Source organism: Seriola aureovittata, chromosome 3, assembly GCF_021018895.1.
Source record: "Seriola aureovittata isolate HTS-2021-v1 ecotype China chromosome 3, ASM2101889v1, whole genome shotgun sequence".
NCBI lineage: Eukaryota > Metazoa > Chordata > Actinopteri > Carangiformes > Carangidae > Seriola > Seriola aureovittata.
In genome coordinates this window covers 3727605-3746058 of record NC_079366.1, presented here as the reverse complement: position 1 = coordinate 3746058, position 18454 = coordinate 3727605, and the positions used below count along the sequence as shown (strand labels likewise).

The window sequence follows — 18454 nt, the reverse complement described above, 5'->3', positions numbered from 1 at the left end:
CCACTGAAGCTTCATGCAACTTACCATTACCAACATCTACCATTAAAGCAGCGGTGTAATGTGTGCTAACAAAATTCTCAGTCGGTACAATTAAGCTAAGTGCAGTTCTATGTCCTGTGTTATGCTGCATCACTTTTCACTATGCCATCAGAACGCAGTGTGACTGAATCCTGTCTGCGAGTGCTTTGTAGTTCGGCTCATAGCTACAGACAGCCAGTCGGAGGCAGTGTGTTAGGTGTCTGTCAGTCAGGCAGCTCCTGTACTTTGATTTGATTATTTTCATCTGTGAAAACGTCATTTTTCAGAGGTGAGTGGATCTAAAGTAGACACTCGTGCACATGCAGTGAGGAGATGAAACTTCTCTCTGCTGACAAGTTCCAGAAAGTCACTGCCACTTGATCTGGTTTTAACACTTGTCGATCCACATCCTTTGACAGTGACTCAATCCTCGATGTCACTGTTGCAGGGCCAAGTGCTACACCACAAAATGCATTTTTGATGCTGGCTTTGATGTTTCAGTAGCGCCCTTATTTTGAACAGGTGGTTTTGTGAAAAGTGATTGCTGGGCCTTCAACTAGGATTTCAGCCTGTCAACTGTCCCATCATGGATTGTGCTCTTTGGTGGGTAGCTGTCTTTGAATTTCTGGTAGTTGGTGTTGTGGTGCCGCTCCACATATCCTCTCTTAGACAGTACTTGTGTTTGGTGGCACAACATACATACCCTCTTGTCTTTCACCAAGGTAAAAAAGAAATAAGTCCTGTCATTCTGGATGGAAATTGTTCCTTTTTGCCTTCTTTTGTGGAGCCTCCGCCATGCTTTTCTATTGACATTTGCAATAGTTAATGTATAGTCATAAATGGTAATTTTAATGCAACAACTGCTACACTGGAAAAATTACAACAGCTGGCTCGTGAGAGAGAGAGGCACTTGAAAAACTTAAGATTGATCAGATATGATCTATTTGTGTATTTATTTGTCTGTTATTTCCTGGAGCTACAGGGAAAGTCTCAAAGATCTATGAGTCAATTGCCAGTCCACGGGTTGGCGATCATGGTATTAAAGGAAAAGTTTGTTATTTTTGGGGAAAAAAAATGTATTCACTTCTTCACAGATAAGATGATTGATACAACTCTCACGTCTAACATTAATGTAACTTATGTAGCTAGAAGTAGAAACTGATTAGCTTAGCTTAGCATAAAAGACTGTAAACAGGGAGAAACAGCTAGCCTGGCTCTGTCCAAAAGTAATAAAGTCCGCCTTCCACCACCTTTATAGGCAACTATTAAACATGTAGTATGTTATTTGTTTCATTTGTATTGGAGGGTGAAATCTATTTTATGATTTTGAACTGTTGCATAGAATTCATACAGGCTATATTTAACTTCTTTTGAACTAGCCTATATCCTTACTGCACCTCATTTTTTCACTTTCTGCATAATAATGGTAAAAAAAAAACCATTTATACAGCTGAATGACATTTCTCTTCTATCACATTGTTTAAGTGGAAAAACAGTTGCACACTGTTTTTTTCACGGCTTTTTAAAGTAATCTCAGTCTGTGATTCTATAGATGTAGCTTTACAGTAATGTGGAGATGATTGGGGCCTTGGGATGGATGGATGGGAGGAGGTTGTTCTGAAAAAGAATAGCTTAAAACAGTTCATTTAAAAGGGAAAGGGGCATGAACTGTTTAATTTTTTGGGACTATGAACTTAGTTCAAAATTCAAACTTGTGAACTATATGAACACAAACTCATTTTAATCTGTGTGAACTGAACTTTGAGCTAGTTCTTGTGAAGTGGGTGGTGGTGGTGGTGGGGGTTCAGTAACGTTTTCTTTGGCACCAGTAACTGTAGCTTAATGCTAAGCTAATATAATGGGTTTCTGGCCGTAGCTTCATATTGAGCATACAAAGGTGATCAATCTTCTCATCTAACTTTCAGCAAAGACTTGAATGTCTGTTTTCCAAAATGTCAAACTAATCCTTTCAAATTAAACTACTGTACTCATGACATCACATAGTGACTCAACTAAATTGTGATTATTCCGTCACAGATTTATTTATTTGAATACATAGACCTAAAGAGCTAATCATTATTAATTTACAAAAAGAATATTAGAGGAAAGTCTGAATAATAAATAAATAAAACTTAAAAATAGTCTAAATTTGCAGTGTAAAATGTTTTCTTCAGCTTTCCTATCCTAGTAACCATATCATGACCCTTCAGTTTGATCTTATAAACTGACCCCCAGGATGGAAACAAGAGGCCTCAGAGAACCAAGCCTTGTCAGTCACACCTTAAGTCCTTTTAAAATGGGGAGCTGTAAGGACTCCCGATTTCCGCCCGACTAAGACACTTTGGGTTAAATGTGTGTGTCTGCTCTTTGGAATAAAGCGGAATCAGATTACTCTGTAAATGTTGCTGGACTCATTCTGATATTTCTACAAAAAAAGTGTGTGTCCTGTTGCTCTGCAGCTGCACTTGGAAATCCACAAAACTGTCTGTTTCACACTGATAGGACTGGAAATTTGTTGAAATTCAGAGTCCCCTCGAGTATTCCCTGATGGGTAATTTATAGGCAGTCAAGTTGATAGACAAGGACACAACATGCTAGATGGCTAATGAATAACCCTGCTGCACTTAAGCACACACAGTCAAACACGTACTCATGCATGGAACCACTTTCTCTCTCTCTCTCTCTCTCTCTCTCTGTCTCACGCTCACAAAAACAGCGTTTCCTGCTTTAATATCACCATTCCTTCCGCGCACCAAGTCCTTGAAGCACAGAGCGCGGCAACACAGTATCCCAGACCCCCCACCCCCACCCCGTTCCCTCCTCTCCCATCGCCTCCCGCTCTCTCTCATGTGTCTCTAGGCGCTGCCTTATTTTCCCCCTGGGAGTGGTGCAACTCCCTGCCAATTCTTCCCAATCCATCAGTGAGTGTTCTGCCCCCCGGGTTTTTTTCCCCCCATACCGTAAGACTAACCTGGACTCCTCGCCAGGAGGAAGCTGCGTCTGCTTCATTCTTCACATTACGTTGAATTTGGTATGAGAGGGAGAGATTGGCAGCCTGTATTTACACCACAGTGACAGAAGCGACAGATAACTGACCAGTGGAGGCTGCTGGTTTCTGGTCCGAGCTGTAAAGGCCTATCAGTAAATAAAGAATATTTTACGGGACCAAGTTGTTATTGTTATTAATAGCATTATTATTATTTTTTTTATTATCATTAGACCAGGGTGTGCTCAACCAGGTGTGATACCTTACTGAAAAATGTGTTGCTCTCAGCCTGATTGAGCCATCTGAAGCACCTGGTTGGCTTGCTGCCAAAATCCCATGTGACTCTGTGGTTATGCTTTTTTTTTTGTAAATAGGAATATAAGCAATCTTTTTGTTGTAGTTTAGTGGGCTAGCTGTCAGCGGGTTTAGTGGACAGGATTAAATGCCCATACCTAAAATTTATATTGAATAGGCTGTATAAATAATAAAGTAAAATCAAAATATCAAAATTTGACTTTGTAGGCCAATAGGCTACATTTCATTATAATGGCATCACATAAATAAGCTATTTTATTGTTATTTATTAGGACTAAAACTAAATCTTGCCAAGTCTATTCCATTGTGTTTGTAAATTGCAAATGCAGTAACTGGTTAAGTTTTGCTGCTGTAGATAACATGCTTAAACCCGGTTTAAACGCTCTGCCTCTTTTTTAAAAATTATTATTATTATTGTTTTTTTTACATTGTTATTAAGTCAATGGATCATTTCAACATAGAAAACTCATGAGGTAAATCTAGAGTTAACCCACTAGCCTGTAACGAAATTACACAGATAAATATAATATGTAAGAAATATGAAGTCGAAAGGCTTTATTAACTGTCGGGTTTTGATATGATATGTGTTGTACACAGACTGCGATCTAAACTTCAGAGAGAACGGGAGGAAACTCAGCACCACGGACAGCTTCTCTCTCTCTCGCTCTCTCTCTCTCTCTCTCTCTCTCCATCTCTCTCTCCCTGTCCGTCTCTCTCCCTCTCTCTCTCTTCCGGGCGCACACTCGGCAGCTGGCTGCGATACAGCTCCTCCCTCCTGTGTGGTGGCTTTCCCGACCAAAGATCCTTGGACGTGAACAGTTTCGTTGAAGAGCACCCCCTCCCTCCCTCCCCCCCAAACAACCAGACGGACAATCGAGGCGCCAGTTATTCCATATCGACCTGAGAGAAGGGAGTTAAGGTGTCGGATAAGGTCTCTAACGGTCCTTTTTTACCCCCCCCCCCCAAATCTCTGTCAGCGATGGAGACTTGGGCTGGCTTCTGCCCAGGTTTGCACTTATCTCTGGGTATCTGGGTGATGATAGCCGCTCTTACCCTGCAAAATGCCAAGGCGGAGATAACTTGCGCATCTTGCCCGTCGCCAGTTCAACTTCACCTGGAAAAATTACAGCTGGGGATGCGCACTGACCCGACAGAGGAACCGAGCACCCTAAAAAACATCCGAGTAGAGTTTAAGGAACTCGGGTTTACCGACCAAAATACTGGAGTGGACGACTACCACGAGACAGGCTTTTTTGTCGAGGATGTCCCCCTGTTCCCCCAAGATGTCAGTTTGGATGGAGTTACTACAAAGGAAGATACACCAGGGTCCAGCGAAGAAAGTCACCGCGGCAGTGTTAAAAGGGAAAGGGAGCCCGAGATGGGTGAGGATGCTGCGCTCCGGAGAGCGAAGAGAAGCGGTCCTGAGTTTACCGAGTTCAGCGAGACGAGATGGACCGGCCGGACTGGCGTGGATGCGGGCGCTCCGGAGAGTCGGGGCTCGTTGTTAGACGGACAGAAGCAGGGCAGGTCCGACTTCAGATGGAACAGGGACGAAGGGAAAGGAAATACCCGGCAGGATGATCCCAAGCTCACCAGCAACACTTTCGCTCTGACTGGGGACTCTGCACACAACCACGCGGTGGTCTACTGGTCTGGACAAAACAGCAGCGTGAGTAACCATGCGTTATGATTATATCTTTTTTTTTTCTTCCTCTGCATTATTCAGCCGCTTTTCAGGACTCCACATTTCAGATGAAGTCTTTGCTGAGAGTGTGGTATTTTCAGCAGCTGGGTGAACTCCGTGACGCACAGAGCAGAGACTTGGTGCTCTGTCGTGCCGCTGAGTTGTGGTTCACTGTTAACAGGTGCACTGGAAGCTACAGATGCGCACTGACGCACACTGCTCCCTAAATGCCGGACTTGAGCAGCTTTTGTGAACTGGATTCGACCGCGACCTTTGACTCTCTCACCAATTACGCATGAAAATCCCCCTTTTTTTCCCCTCAGTTCTAGCATTTCTTCTACTGCCAGCGCGCGGTCTGAGACTACGAGTTTAATATTTAGTTTGTCGTGATTTATAGTCTTAGTGTGAAAAATATTTATGATTTATTTGCACCGAAATGGAGATATGCTAATGCATGATTCATTCCTCCTCACTGATGGAAGATTTTTCATCCAAATTAATTGACTGAGGAGGGAGGGAGTCATAAATTATTGCTCAATCTCCGATAAGACCTTAAATTCTTTAGATTATGAATTTCTCCTCTCTTTGCCTCTTCCTGCTTTTCCTGAATTTTTGAATTGGCTGAACTGAGCAGCCTGAAAAGACCGAATTAACTGGGGTTTACTGACTGTTTAGGACCTTTAGGATTTTTTTTTTTAAACTTAAGGGGTGACAGACACTGTTGTGTGGTGCTGTTTTTATATTGCACATAAAAAAAGGTGTCAGTCCTGGATGCATTACCACAGACTTTCCAAAGGGGGGTGTTCAGTGTTTGGAGGTTCAGTCTTACCCCATCTGCATTATCACCAGGGAGGAGCCGTGTACCTCCCTGAAACAATGGAGCCTATAATGACAAGGAATCAAGGATATAATGCTGCACTAAATTGTAGATATTTTGACAAAACTGATATTAAATAGTTGAAGAAAAAGATCAGTTTTTTTTTTGTGATTTCAGAACATTTGGTAATTTCTGAAACAACCACAGCACCTCCAAAACTACTTAAAAAATGCTAGACGCACAGTTTAAGACTCAGTGACAGTATTAAAATCAGAATTGAATATGTCCTTTTGCTCTGTGTGTAGGAGGGCAACATGCAGGATCACAACATTACTGTACAGGTCAAAGAGAGGGCAATATGCTGCCATAGCATGTGTAGATCTAAACAGCAGTCAACAGTTCACATTAACACTTATTCGCCTCTAAAAGGACACAGACCACATTCAAGCCCATTCTGCACAGGGAATGGATGAATTTCCTGCTCCTCTTACACAAGAGGGCCCTCATAGGAAGATAATAATGAGACAAAATGAATCAAAGTCATTTACACAACCATGTAAGCTCACAGGGTGCCGATGGGCTCTTCTTTGTGGTTTCACAAGCTTAATTTGTTGTTGTGGCTGCTCCACTCGCTTTATTCCATTTGAAAAAAAAAAAAGAAAAATCCCACATATTCAGTCTTGTCTGAGCTGATTATGACACGGTGCGTGAACTTGTTTTTTAACCCGCAGTGAAGACTGTGGCGCTGTGAGTTGAACATATTTGTGTGTGTGTGTGTGTGTGTGTGTAACTGCGTGAGTGTGCAGTGGATAGAGAGAGGGTGAGGAGGTTATTGTGTGCCGCTGCCCCTCAGCTTTAAATCTTTAATAATTATCTTGACAACTGAGGCCTCTATTTCAAAGTCTTTTTTTTTTTTTTTTCTTGGCAAAAAACAAAGGAAATCAGGCCTGGCCTCAAGAGCATCCTCAAGAGAGATCTCCTACTTAATCTTCATTGGCCGTTGGGGCTTGTTCTGGTGATGAATGGGGTGGTAGGACAGGCAGATTGAGCTTGCAGTCTTCGAACTTAACTGCAGCAGTAGTTAAGTTAGAGTAAGAGTAAGTGGCTGGCTAACAGGATGACTAGCTGGTTGGATGGATGACCAGCCGGGCTCGGTCACTTTAATCTTAACTGTCTATTTACTGCCTGTCTTTTAACTGTTCTATTCCAGTGGGGGGGGGCAGCTGATGCATGGCGTGTCTTTAACTTTTTCATGTTATGTCTGTCTTGACAAGGTCAGCAACTGAAAAAAATAATAATAAAATAAAATAAAACTTGTAACTTTATGGTTACATTTGACTAACTAGCCTGTCTCTTATAAATAATGAGTTGTCTCTGAGGAGCAAAAGCAACAGAAGCATGATGTTGTTATTGTGCTACAAAGCCTCTCAGGAAGTCAGGGTGGCTGGTTGTACAAAGCATCTGGCAATAATACTGGGCGCCACTGTTTCCACCCCATCTTCCCACCAACAGGCGGTGTTAGTTTCTTTTAACTTGAACACAATACTTCCTGAACCTTTGATGCTAGACGCCGCTATTTGGTTGATCATATCCCATCCCATTCTTTTAACCTTGACTAGAATCTTTCCATAACCTTAACCAAGTAGTGTGTCCCTTACACATGACTTTCCCTACCTTGACCAAGAAGTTCTTTTTAACCATGACCATGATCAGTACACTGCAGGCCGCGAGTGGCATGCTGTTTCCCACAGGCATTCAACATATGTTTCTGTTAACCATCACATAAACTTTTCCTAACTTCGTTTGACCTTTACCACAGTCATTCTTGAAACTTAATCGTGTGGTTTGTATTTTAAACATGGCAGTGATTGTTCGATAACCTTGATCCAGTATTTACTTTAACCATGACCACAATGGTTTGTTAGCCTTAACTGAATAGAAGTCTTTAGTTGGTCAAAATTGGACACCAGAGTACACTTCTTAGCTAAGTTTACAGATGACAACCATCAAATAATAAATCATCTTTGACATGATGGTTTGCCTCCCATTTCCTACCAACAGTCAACATAGGTTTCTTGTTACCCTGACCACAAACTTTTCCTAACCTTAACCAAATGGTTATTTTTTACCATGACTTTATTCCACCCGAACCTTAACCATAAAGCCCTTAAGAACAATCATTCCTTAACCTGCACCCAGTGCTTCTTTTAACCATAACCACAATCATTCTCTAACCTTAAGTAAGGGCCTCCCCAAGGTCAAAGTCAGACACTAGAGGACACGTCTTGACTGCATGACTTGACAGCATCATGTTCCCTAACTTCAGTCAACCTTGGTTTCTCTTAATTTTGAGCGAAGGGTCTCTCTTCATTTTGACCATGTAGATCCTCTTTTAACAATTGCCATGATCATTATCTGATCTTTAACCAAAGCCTTCAGGCTGATGATTGCATCTTGTTCCTGGTTGTCCTGGTTTCTGTTCACCATGACCACAGTCTTTCCATAACCTTGACCAAGCAGCTCTTCTTTTAAAATGACCACAGTTTTTTATTGGCTAAACCTGATCCAATGATGACTATGCAGGCGGTAGATCAGAAAATGCTCACATGACATCACATTGTTGTTAGTCACTTTAGGTTGGAGGACTTTCTGGCACTCTGACATTTTACTTTGGTAGACAATGACTGGTCTTGAGGGACTGTCAAACTGATTGGATGGATGGCCATTATGTGCCCTGCTCCGCTGACCTTTAGACAAGATACTGAATCTCTATGTGCTCAACCACTGAAATTCATCTGGACTAAATGCCTAAAATATAAATGTAAATGAATCTCAGTAGGCTGACTGGTATGCTGTTTGGTTGACTGGCCCCTGCATCGACAATAAATCCACAGCCACTTTGGTCTAGAGGCTTTCTCTCAGTCTTATTTCAGCCAGATTGGTCAGCTGTGTCTTGTACCGCTGCTACCTCTGGGAGGACTTGACGCTGCTGTGGGTTCCCCGGGGGGGAATGGTGTGTCCTCTGAGGCGTGTACACAAGGCTAATGCACTCTCACTGTCTCTCTCTGTACCTGTCCAACTTGCTCTCTCTGCCCCTACTTCTTGCTCTCTGTCTGTTGCTGTATGTGTCTTCATGTCTCTGCCTCAGGCTTATGCAGGTTATGTCGAAATCTTAACCTTAGATATTAACTGGGAATGCGGAGGTAGCAATGTTGAGACTGACTGTCATTTATCATATTCATGGGCATCATTCCATTGAAGCATCCCTACAGCAAAGTGACAAGTTTTTTCTTGAAGTATTTTTGAGGCTCAGCGGTCATGAGCATAATGGCATTGTGACTGACAGCTTGAATACAAAATGGATAGCTTGAGCAGCGCCTCTTTTAGTGTGATCTTGAAACATTAATCTGTTCTAAGGGAACATTGAATATGTTTCTTTAAGAAAACTGTGACCATAAATATCTGAATATTTGGTGGCGCTCAGGACAGGGTGCGAGCTTTTTCAGCTGACGAATGCCACATTTTTCACCCCTTGAGGTTTTTTTCATCTACCGTGGCACATGGCGCTGTCTTTGTTGTTCTCCATCCACTGAGGGTGGGGTGGGGTGGGGTGGGGGGGTGGGGGGGTGGGGGTGGGGGGTTACAAAAATTAGCATAAAACAGTGGTCTTTAAAGTCTTGAGAACTCACGCAGAGGCAGGTCAGTCATATGTGGCAAGTCATCAATAGAGCTGACTGTGTGTTTGAAATCCCCAAATCCCTCTTGAGGAGCGGAGGAACACATGCAGACTCTCATGGGTGGCATTTGGAGACAAAAATGTCATGCGCACAAACACACACACACACACACACACACACACACACACACACACACACACACACACACACACACACATACACACCCACATGTGCAGTCAAGAACATGAAAAATACAATATATATGCTTTTTTTTTTTGCAGGACGGATTTTGAATAAGAATCATTTATCAACTTCTGTTTGGAAAGAATCTCAGCATGTCCTGCAAAAATTTTTGCAGTAGAACACTCAGCTGGCCTGACTGATATTTGCATGCTGTGGTCATTATGCACCACCTATAGTGCAGAAAGAGCCCAGAGACCCACCAACAAGGACAGAGCTGTGTGCAGCATTCCCAACTATGCTCTCTGCAGCGAGGGGATGTGATTTAGGATGTAGAGGTTGCTCTTGTTCCTGCTCACTTTCCATCAACCCGTCTCACTCCTCAGCCTAAATTACTGATGGTAATACATTATAAAGTTGTTTCTTTTCTTCTCCCTCCCGCTACCATGGTGGCCCTCTGCCTTGGAGGAAGAGAGAGGAGAAAAAACTAGAATATCATAAATAATGTATCCCTTCCAGTGGGCCTTATCTCCCTTATCCCTCAATCTCTCCTCCCTCCCACCCTCCCCCTCTAATTAGTGTCTACAAATTTGTTTCCTGTCCCTTGTTTTTTTTTTTTGCAGTGGAAGTATGATGTCGTGGCAAGAAGCCATGCGCCACAAAAAATGAATGGAGAATCCATCTTGACTGGCCTCCAGATCTAAACTCTTGGCTGCAGTTCTTGAACAGTTGGGGTCTAGCTCGCTCTTGACCTCCTGATTCTATGAAGGGTGGTTTTAAAAGCATGTTATGTCACTTTAATGCTTACACTGTATGCCCAAGTTTTCGATTTCCATGTGTAGGATGAGCCACATAATGTATAGTAGTTCACATTTCATTTCTGGATAGCTTAATGTGTGGCACAGATTTTAGCCAAGCAGAATAAAAAGCAACATTTTGCTTACAGAGGTTTTGTGCTTGGCACGTCGTGTGAAATCCAACTAGAAAAATACGGCTAAGGAAAAAGCGTCAGGCTAAAACATGCTGCTGTCAGAATCACCTCACCCTTATGACTGCGTACACAGAAATACAGCGCTTCCCTTTTACCTGAAGTTATCTAGGTCAGCACAATTTCAAATTGCATTTTATTACTCCAGTTAAAGGTCACCGGATACACTCCTAAGTGTCGCATAATGTTAAAACTCTCGTTAGTGCTCGGCGCAGAAACGCCACCGCATTAAGGAAAGCCATTCGGGAGGCCATCCAATCAGAATGCATCGCACCTGCTGCTGTAGCACGCCGCGGATCCCGGATCACATCAAGCTGCTAAAAGCTTTGAAGTTATAAGCATGGATGTAGTAGAATCCCGGGCCAGTCGGACGAGAAGCTTTAACGCTGCGTTCGCCAAACCTAATGGCCTCATTATGTTTCCAGTATGATTGCCACGGTGGCCAAGGCACTGATGGAAGCCACCTCACTACGACTTCAGAGAGTTGAGTATAATCATACGCTTGGCCACCGATCCTACCCAGCACTACAAGGGCGTCGACATTATCTGTGTGAGGGAAAGTGTGTCGGGAACAGAGAATTCTGTGAGTAAGTATATGTGTGTTAATTACATTGGTACACCCCGGTGTCAGATTTAATTTAGTTTCATTTCTATTCTACTCATTGCCTTTTCCCCATCTGGGCTGCCAGCTAACAGGGAGGCCTATCTTCTTCCCACTGTTTTCCTCTTGCTGTGCACAGTTTGAATATCTATGGACTGACTTAAGGAATATCGAGCTTTGAGCTTTAAGACTTGTAAGTCCCAGAGGTACAGTGCATCTTGACCTTATCGACCCGTTTTTTTCTGAACCAAGTGGGATACCTTGTAATGTTGACGTCCCTTGCCATTTCCCAAACACGGGTAGTCGGGGGGAGAGCGGCCAGGCGATGAGCATCTAATAATGTCAGACATCAATGAAGCGATCGCACGCCGTGTTTCACTCTCTCTCTCTCTCTCTCTCTCTCTCTCTCTCTCTGCCCCAGCCTCTATTCGCTTCTTCTCTTTCTCTCCCTGTCTGTCCTCCCTCAGCGGGCTCTGTCCCTCCCACGCACTGATATATATTCACAAGGTCACAGTTACACAAATTGCAGGCATTAAAAGACACACTTGTTCTCATGCAAGCAGACAGGCCCAAACTTGCACGCATGTACACAGGTAAAAAAAAAAAAAAAAGGTATGAAAGGCAGACACAGACACACACGCCCTCTATCATTCTCAGTATCTTGTCTCACTCTCGGTTGGAGTGAATGGTGTCGTGCCTGGAGGAGGTTGTCAGTGATGGAGACTAATGTTGACACATCACACCCCAGGACCTGCAGTCAATTAACACATTGTCTAATTAAAGTGATCTACTGGTTTATCTATGAGAGATTGAAAGTGGCTGTAAAATGGGTCCACGCTGCATTAACTTTACAATCAGGTCTGCTTCTTTATTTCCATTTGGATTTTAATGGTAATAACCTGCTTAAACATCTCCCATTACCAAACAGATTGTGTAAGCATCTTTCACTGATGGCGGGGGAGATGAATGCTCATGATTTTGAATTTCTATTTTCTGTTAATACCCCTCTCAAGCTGCGCAAAAAAAAAAAAAATTCCAGCAGCCACGGCTAATGACTGAACTTGTGACTTTCCATAGTATGTGGCGTGGAACTCAGCCTGAAAAGTGCCCTTTAAATAAATCATCCCTCAAGTCATTTTTCCTTTTTTTTTTTATAAGTCATGTTCCTCCCCCCAAGGCTAGTGGTTCATTTCCTTGAATGGAAACTGCATTACACTTCTATCAAACACAGTAATTGTCTCTTACTTGCCCAGCTTCCATGCTGAGCAGCTTTTAAAATTTTAATGACGCAGAAAAAGTTGTTTGGACTGCTTGACAGGTACGTTGCTAATATAAGTCTGCCATATAACAGAGTGTGAGTGGTCATGGACATCGATGAATTATTAATCTCCATGCTCTTTTATAGGGATTTTCTGTGAGGGTGGAGGTGCCACAGTACAGTGCCCGCTCATAATCCTGCAGAGAGTGAGATAGGTCCATGTAAAGGTATTAGTAACGATCCCTTTGGTTAAACAGTGATTAGTGGTGACACTATCAAGCCTGTTGAATGAATTGCTATATACTGTATATACACTCATGCTATATACAGTAGAAACCAGTGTATGATGTAATGCAACATACTTCATCCTACTTTCTGTGGTGCAGTTTGAGGTGTCCTTGGCGGTGAAGCTGTATATTTTGCCCCCCCACAGATGCATAATTAGCATTTCTCTGACATGTTCTAAACAATAATTAAAAAGTAATGTGACAAACAAGTAAGTAGACCTTAAGTGGCTGTTGAACTTCTGTTTCAAAAGTTCAAAATTGTGTTGTCAAGCTTGACTCTCTAAGTGACTCTATGAAATTCTTCCTCCTAAGAATAACGAGTTGTAATTGCGAATATAAAGGGCAGTCTTGTTCAGTTAAATACATTCATAGGATTTGCTGTCACAGCCTGGCACGAGCAGCGGTTTGTGGTAGCTAATTTTAGCTAATGTTAGCAAACTAATGATCCAATTTGTTGTGTGACTGATATTACTTTCTGACTTTTCAGTCAGTGCTGTAAGCTTGTTTTAAGCCAATATGGATGAGAAGCCCTTAAAGTGGTTCATACTTCTGCTGATGAAAACAGGAAGCGAGTGAGTGAGTGGAGATTAAATCTGAAATTACATTTAGAGATTTTGGATTTCAATTTATTACATTACTGTTGCAGTTGATTGCATAACAGTGCTTCTCTTTGTCTGGTCACTCGGTTTAAGAATGACAGGCAAAAAAATATCTGCCAAACGGTATCTGACACAGTACAGTGTGTTGTTTCAGACGATAATTGCTTTCGAGAATCTTTGAGAGTTGGCACCTGGATCCAACAGATGACAAACCGTTGCCACCTGTAATCAAGTGTGTTAACTTCATGCACAGAGGACTGAGGCTGTTGCTTTCTTTTGCTACTCAGCTTCTGTCAGTCTGGCTTCAGTATAATGATGAGCGGAGATCGCTCCTGTTAGCTGCCGGGGGTGTTATTGCAAGAAGTCTGGAAACCATCAAGGCTGAAATGTTTGAAAGTGCATGTTGTGCGCTTTAGTGAGAGGGATATGTATGCACTTATCTATGCTTACTGTACATGTGTGTGCAAAAATATATACTGTATGTGTTAATTTGTATTGCTGCTAATGGACATGAGCTGCCGCTAACACAAAAAAAGGAATAAGACATTTTGAATTAAGAGCTGTCATCTTCGGCTTATTTGCCTGACAAAGCAGGCATCAGAGCTCGAGCAGAAAAAGGTCGGTCTTTATTCGTTTCCCCGGTGGCCATTTTCTTTCCAGCAGCTAAATAAAAGTAGAAATACAACACTGTAGCAAAAACATACGATAAATGGATATATAATCATACATAGAATACCCATAATGGAAAAGAAAGTGCTGATGTCTGTTCTACTTTGCATTAATCTCAACAGCTAAATAATCTATCTTCTCTTGCTGCTGTACTAAAAGCATCCCCAAGTGGCACCACTTCCACCCTCATCGCTTGTTTTCTTACTTCACAGCGTCTTGAGTCGAGGTTGTACTGAAAACAAGGAGCGATGTTGAGTACTGAGTTGTAACAGACGTGTAACAAAGCAAATACCCTTAGTCTGACACTTTTTACATGCCCCAGCTTGCGAGTCTGTTTTTTGCCTGCATCAACAGCACGGTGATTTTCTGCAGTGTGGCTCGTCGTGCTGAGAGCAGCACATAAAAAGGCAGCATCAATGAGGGCTTGTTCTTTTTTTAATGTGACGCTTTATCACCTTTTTTTTGTAGTTGTAATGAGGAGAACCTTTTGAATATTCACTTGTATTACAGTGCAATATATTGATGAAAAGTGCATTTACTCATCCCAAATCTGGCACCTCCTAGTACATTTCTTCCCTCAAAGTAGAAGCTTAAACCTCCTAAATCCTAATAATCCTCAGTGAAGGTAGCCACTGCGCTGCCCCAGTCCTGTCATAGAGAGACTGATAGTGGGCCTTTATAATCAATGGTGCTCAGTATCATTCCTGGTGTGTCACATACCTTCAGGCTACAGTGAAAATAAGGCAAATAACTGTTCAGCCACAGTGAGACTTTTTGGGGTGCTGCATTTTGTTGTGGTTTGGGGACAGTATAAACCTGCATTTATCAATATTTTTGACATTCGCAATGTATCAAATGACTGGAATGTGACAGGGGTCAGCTGTAGGGCTGAAAATCGTGGTAAACTGAAGTGGCACTCTTAAGAGCACATACCTCCACCAAGGCCAAACGATCCTACACATGTCTGTGAGGTCCAGGTTATGATATGGATCTGCACCAAATTGTCCACATCTGGCAGTGTTGATGTTGCAACATCCAGGTCCAAGCATGAGCGGCGGAACCCGCTGCCCCTGTCTCCAGCTCAGTCTCTTCAGCTGATAGGCCTTCTGAGTGGACCAATCAAATGCAAGTGTACATCAAAGCAAGCCAGGGGAACATTTGTGGCTGCAGAATACCAGATCATCTGGGACATCAGGCAGCTGGAGCAAGAAAGAGTGGAATATGGTGATTGGAATACCAGGAGAAGAAGAAGCATTCTACCCTTTCATTGCCGCCAGACCGTGCGGGGTTTCAAATGGGATTGATTGGGACTGCAGACGAGAGACTGTCAACGACGTTAAGACAAGTGCATGGAAGGAACATTTACGAGTGTAGATGTTGCCATTGGTTCTAAAGCCAGTGATATTGTGTGGTCCTAAGGCTTAGCTGAGTTTGCGCTCATAGTGTAAATGTGGCGGCGGATGGGGAAATTATAGCAGAAATACGCTTTACCTGGGCAGCAACTACGGAGCTTGTCAAGCAGCTTATCCTTTTTCGGAGCTCCGACAAAACACTATTAAGAGTCCTTAATAAAGATCTAATAAAAATATATTTTTATTAAAATATTTCAGCTAAAAAGAGAAACAGAATCCTGCAAGGTTGAACAGTGGGTTCAGGTGGGCCATGCTGGGGGTAAATACTAGTGTTGTATCAGCTAGATGTGTAAGTAGGTAACTGTTGCTAACTTCTCATTTTTAACCAGAAATACGGTAGTGGTTGCATTAGCTCTTTGCTTTTTGATAGTGCCAAAAGTTAATTAATACAGCTTTGACTTGACAAATTTGAATTAACTTTAACCTAACACTCAGTCTTATACATTTTGTTTCCTGCTTCATTCATCCACATCCACTATGGCACTTCTTTTTCTTTTTTTTCCCCACAAGGCACAAATGGCTCCCATTGATTTCCACAGCATGTTAGCAATAGCAACCATATGCCAAAGCCCTTTTAATTATCACACATTATCCCCGAGGTGTCACAATATGATAGCAGGAGCCTTGGCTCAGGATTGACCTTTTCATCAGGGAGATACGCTGAACCACGACCAAAAAAATGGCCAAAACCTGTAAAATGCCAACATCAGTGAGATCATCTTTATTTGACAAACACTTCGATTCATTACTAAACACACACAGTGGAAATCTGGCAATTTGGCAACAGACTAGACTGTATGTCTCAGACAAAATAAATGGGAGGCGATTCACTTAAATTCATCATGTCTGGTCCTTCAATTTACAACAATGCCTCTGTAGTCTGGGTTGACCATGGCTCTCCCTTTAACAATGAATATGTTATTGTGTAATCTTCAAAAGTAAGTCAATTATATAAATTTAAATGAATTATGAATAAAGCCCCACTTTCACCGTGTGTCCTGCCCAGTCTCCAGCAGTATCAATTATCATGAAGGGGATGGATCTCATTCTAGTTCCTATCTGATTTTTAACATGTCAGTGTAAAGACATAATGGAATTTAAATGAGACCACTCAAATTGAAGCAGTGATTTGTTGCATGGAGAGTGCTCTGTACCAACTTCATTTAATGCAGTTCAGTGCGCTGAATTCTGACTTACCTTTTCATTTGGTCCATGCATGTAGCTCTGGAGTGAGCTATAATATTCATTATCTATGTATACATTCAGCCACGTGCTTACTGGGCTAATCTTCTCTGTTCTGAACACATGGACACAGAATATGATATAATAACGGAGGGGTTATTAAAGCAACAGACCTGGTTGTTCTCTTGCTCACTGCGTTTATCATTTGAAGGTGATATCCCACTGACAAGTGCTGGGAATGCAAATAGGTGATATCCCACTGACAAGTGCTGGGAATGCAAATAGGTGATATCCCACTGACAAGTGCTGGGAATGCAAATAGGACAGCTGATAGATCAGAGAGACACAGGTGTTTTCTTCAGGTTTTTTTTTAAACGTTTTGCTTTTTTTAATTTTTATATACAAAAAAAAGGAAAAAAACACCTCTTACAATAGGTCTGATTAACGTAACAGAACTAAACCCAAGCATAAACATACTGACCTTAGATGGCGGCAACATAAAGTGGCTGATCAGGTCATTTGCTGTAGACACACAAGGGGACAGACTAAGGCATAACCATTTAAACAAACTACAATAACAACAAAACATGTCCCTATAGTACATAATATCAAAAGTAATGAAACAGCAATATCAAAAACACAGTTGTCAAAGAAATAACAAAAATTGAATTAGAAAAAAAACACACTGCCTCTCTCCATGGTGCTGGAGGAACATGGTGCAGTCCAATCGGGAATCAAACACCATTTAAGCAGGTCTGATGGAGCTGGGACTCCTGCCAGCCAGGCACCTCCAGCAGCAGCCCCCAGGAACTGGTAACTAAAGGAAAACTGAATTAACTTCCTGAAAATTAAATAACTTAAGTTTATGAAACTGATATAGCAAAACTGACAAAGAAAGTTAGCTAAAAGTGTACACGCCCAAATAGATAACTATACTGTCAAAAACAGTATGAAACTAAAATCTATGTTTCCAATTATTTATCTGTTTGTAGCATGTCAAAATAAAAAGACTCTTAAATGAAACAAATGAAAAGAGTCCCCACAACGCTGCTGGTGCAGCCACCACACAGTGTATGATTATTAACATTCGCTGAGGTAGGGCCATGAGTGAAGGCATCGCTACATCATCCAGACCAGTGAGATGGATGAGGATGAGGGGAGCGGGGGCCAAGGGAAACTAGGCCTTGTTGGGAACCCACAGAGTAGCATGCCTCTCTGAAGAAACCCAGCCTAGATAATTATAACATTGCACCACTTAAATACAAACGAACATGCTTTTTCACAGCGGAGAGCAGTTTAATCAAGTGTGTGTGTGTGTGTGTGTGGGTGTGTCTGTGTGTGTCTGTGTGTTTGTCCTTTGCCTGTTCCTGTGTGCCTCTTTTTTTGTGTGCCTCTTAGCACTTTAGCCCACCACATTTCCTGTAACGGAGCATAAGACTTGTACTCAGCTGGTCATTTTTATGCAGAAGCGACTGCTTTGTGCGTTCTCGTCACCCCGTTGCTCTCTCAGTCCGCCGCTGTGTTTCCCACTGGCGGCCTAGCATGGCATCCAGCCTGTAGCGGAGGAAGCTGACTCTTCCTGTCATTACTGTGGTCCCACATTTACTGCCTGTCTGCCTGCCGGCTGCTCCTTAGGCAGTGCCTTTGTCCATCACTAGAGGGAGTGTTTAGCCTAAAGAATAATGAAGTGTAATATGGGCTGCAGGACTGGAGGGCAGAGGAAGAAGTCGAGGTAGAGACCACTGATTGTTCATTAGCCTTAATTTAGAGCTGTATTGTTC

The 18454-nt window shown here is 42.3% G+C and overlaps 1 protein-coding gene across 1 annotated transcript in view; it reads left to right on the top strand.

The window, feature by feature from the left end:
• The first annotated feature begins 3671 nt into the window (after positions 1 to 3671).
• Positions 3672 to 18454, top strand: part of sorcs3a (sortilin related VPS10 domain containing receptor 3a) — a 233433-nt gene continuing 218650 nt past the window's right edge. The window contains exon 1 of the mRNA XM_056371766.1: positions 3672 to 4988. Within this exon, the coding sequence (XP_056227741.1) occupies positions 4299 to 4988 (690 nt within the window). The 5' untranslated portion in view covers positions 3672 to 4298. The remainder of the gene's footprint in view (positions 4989 to 18454) is intronic.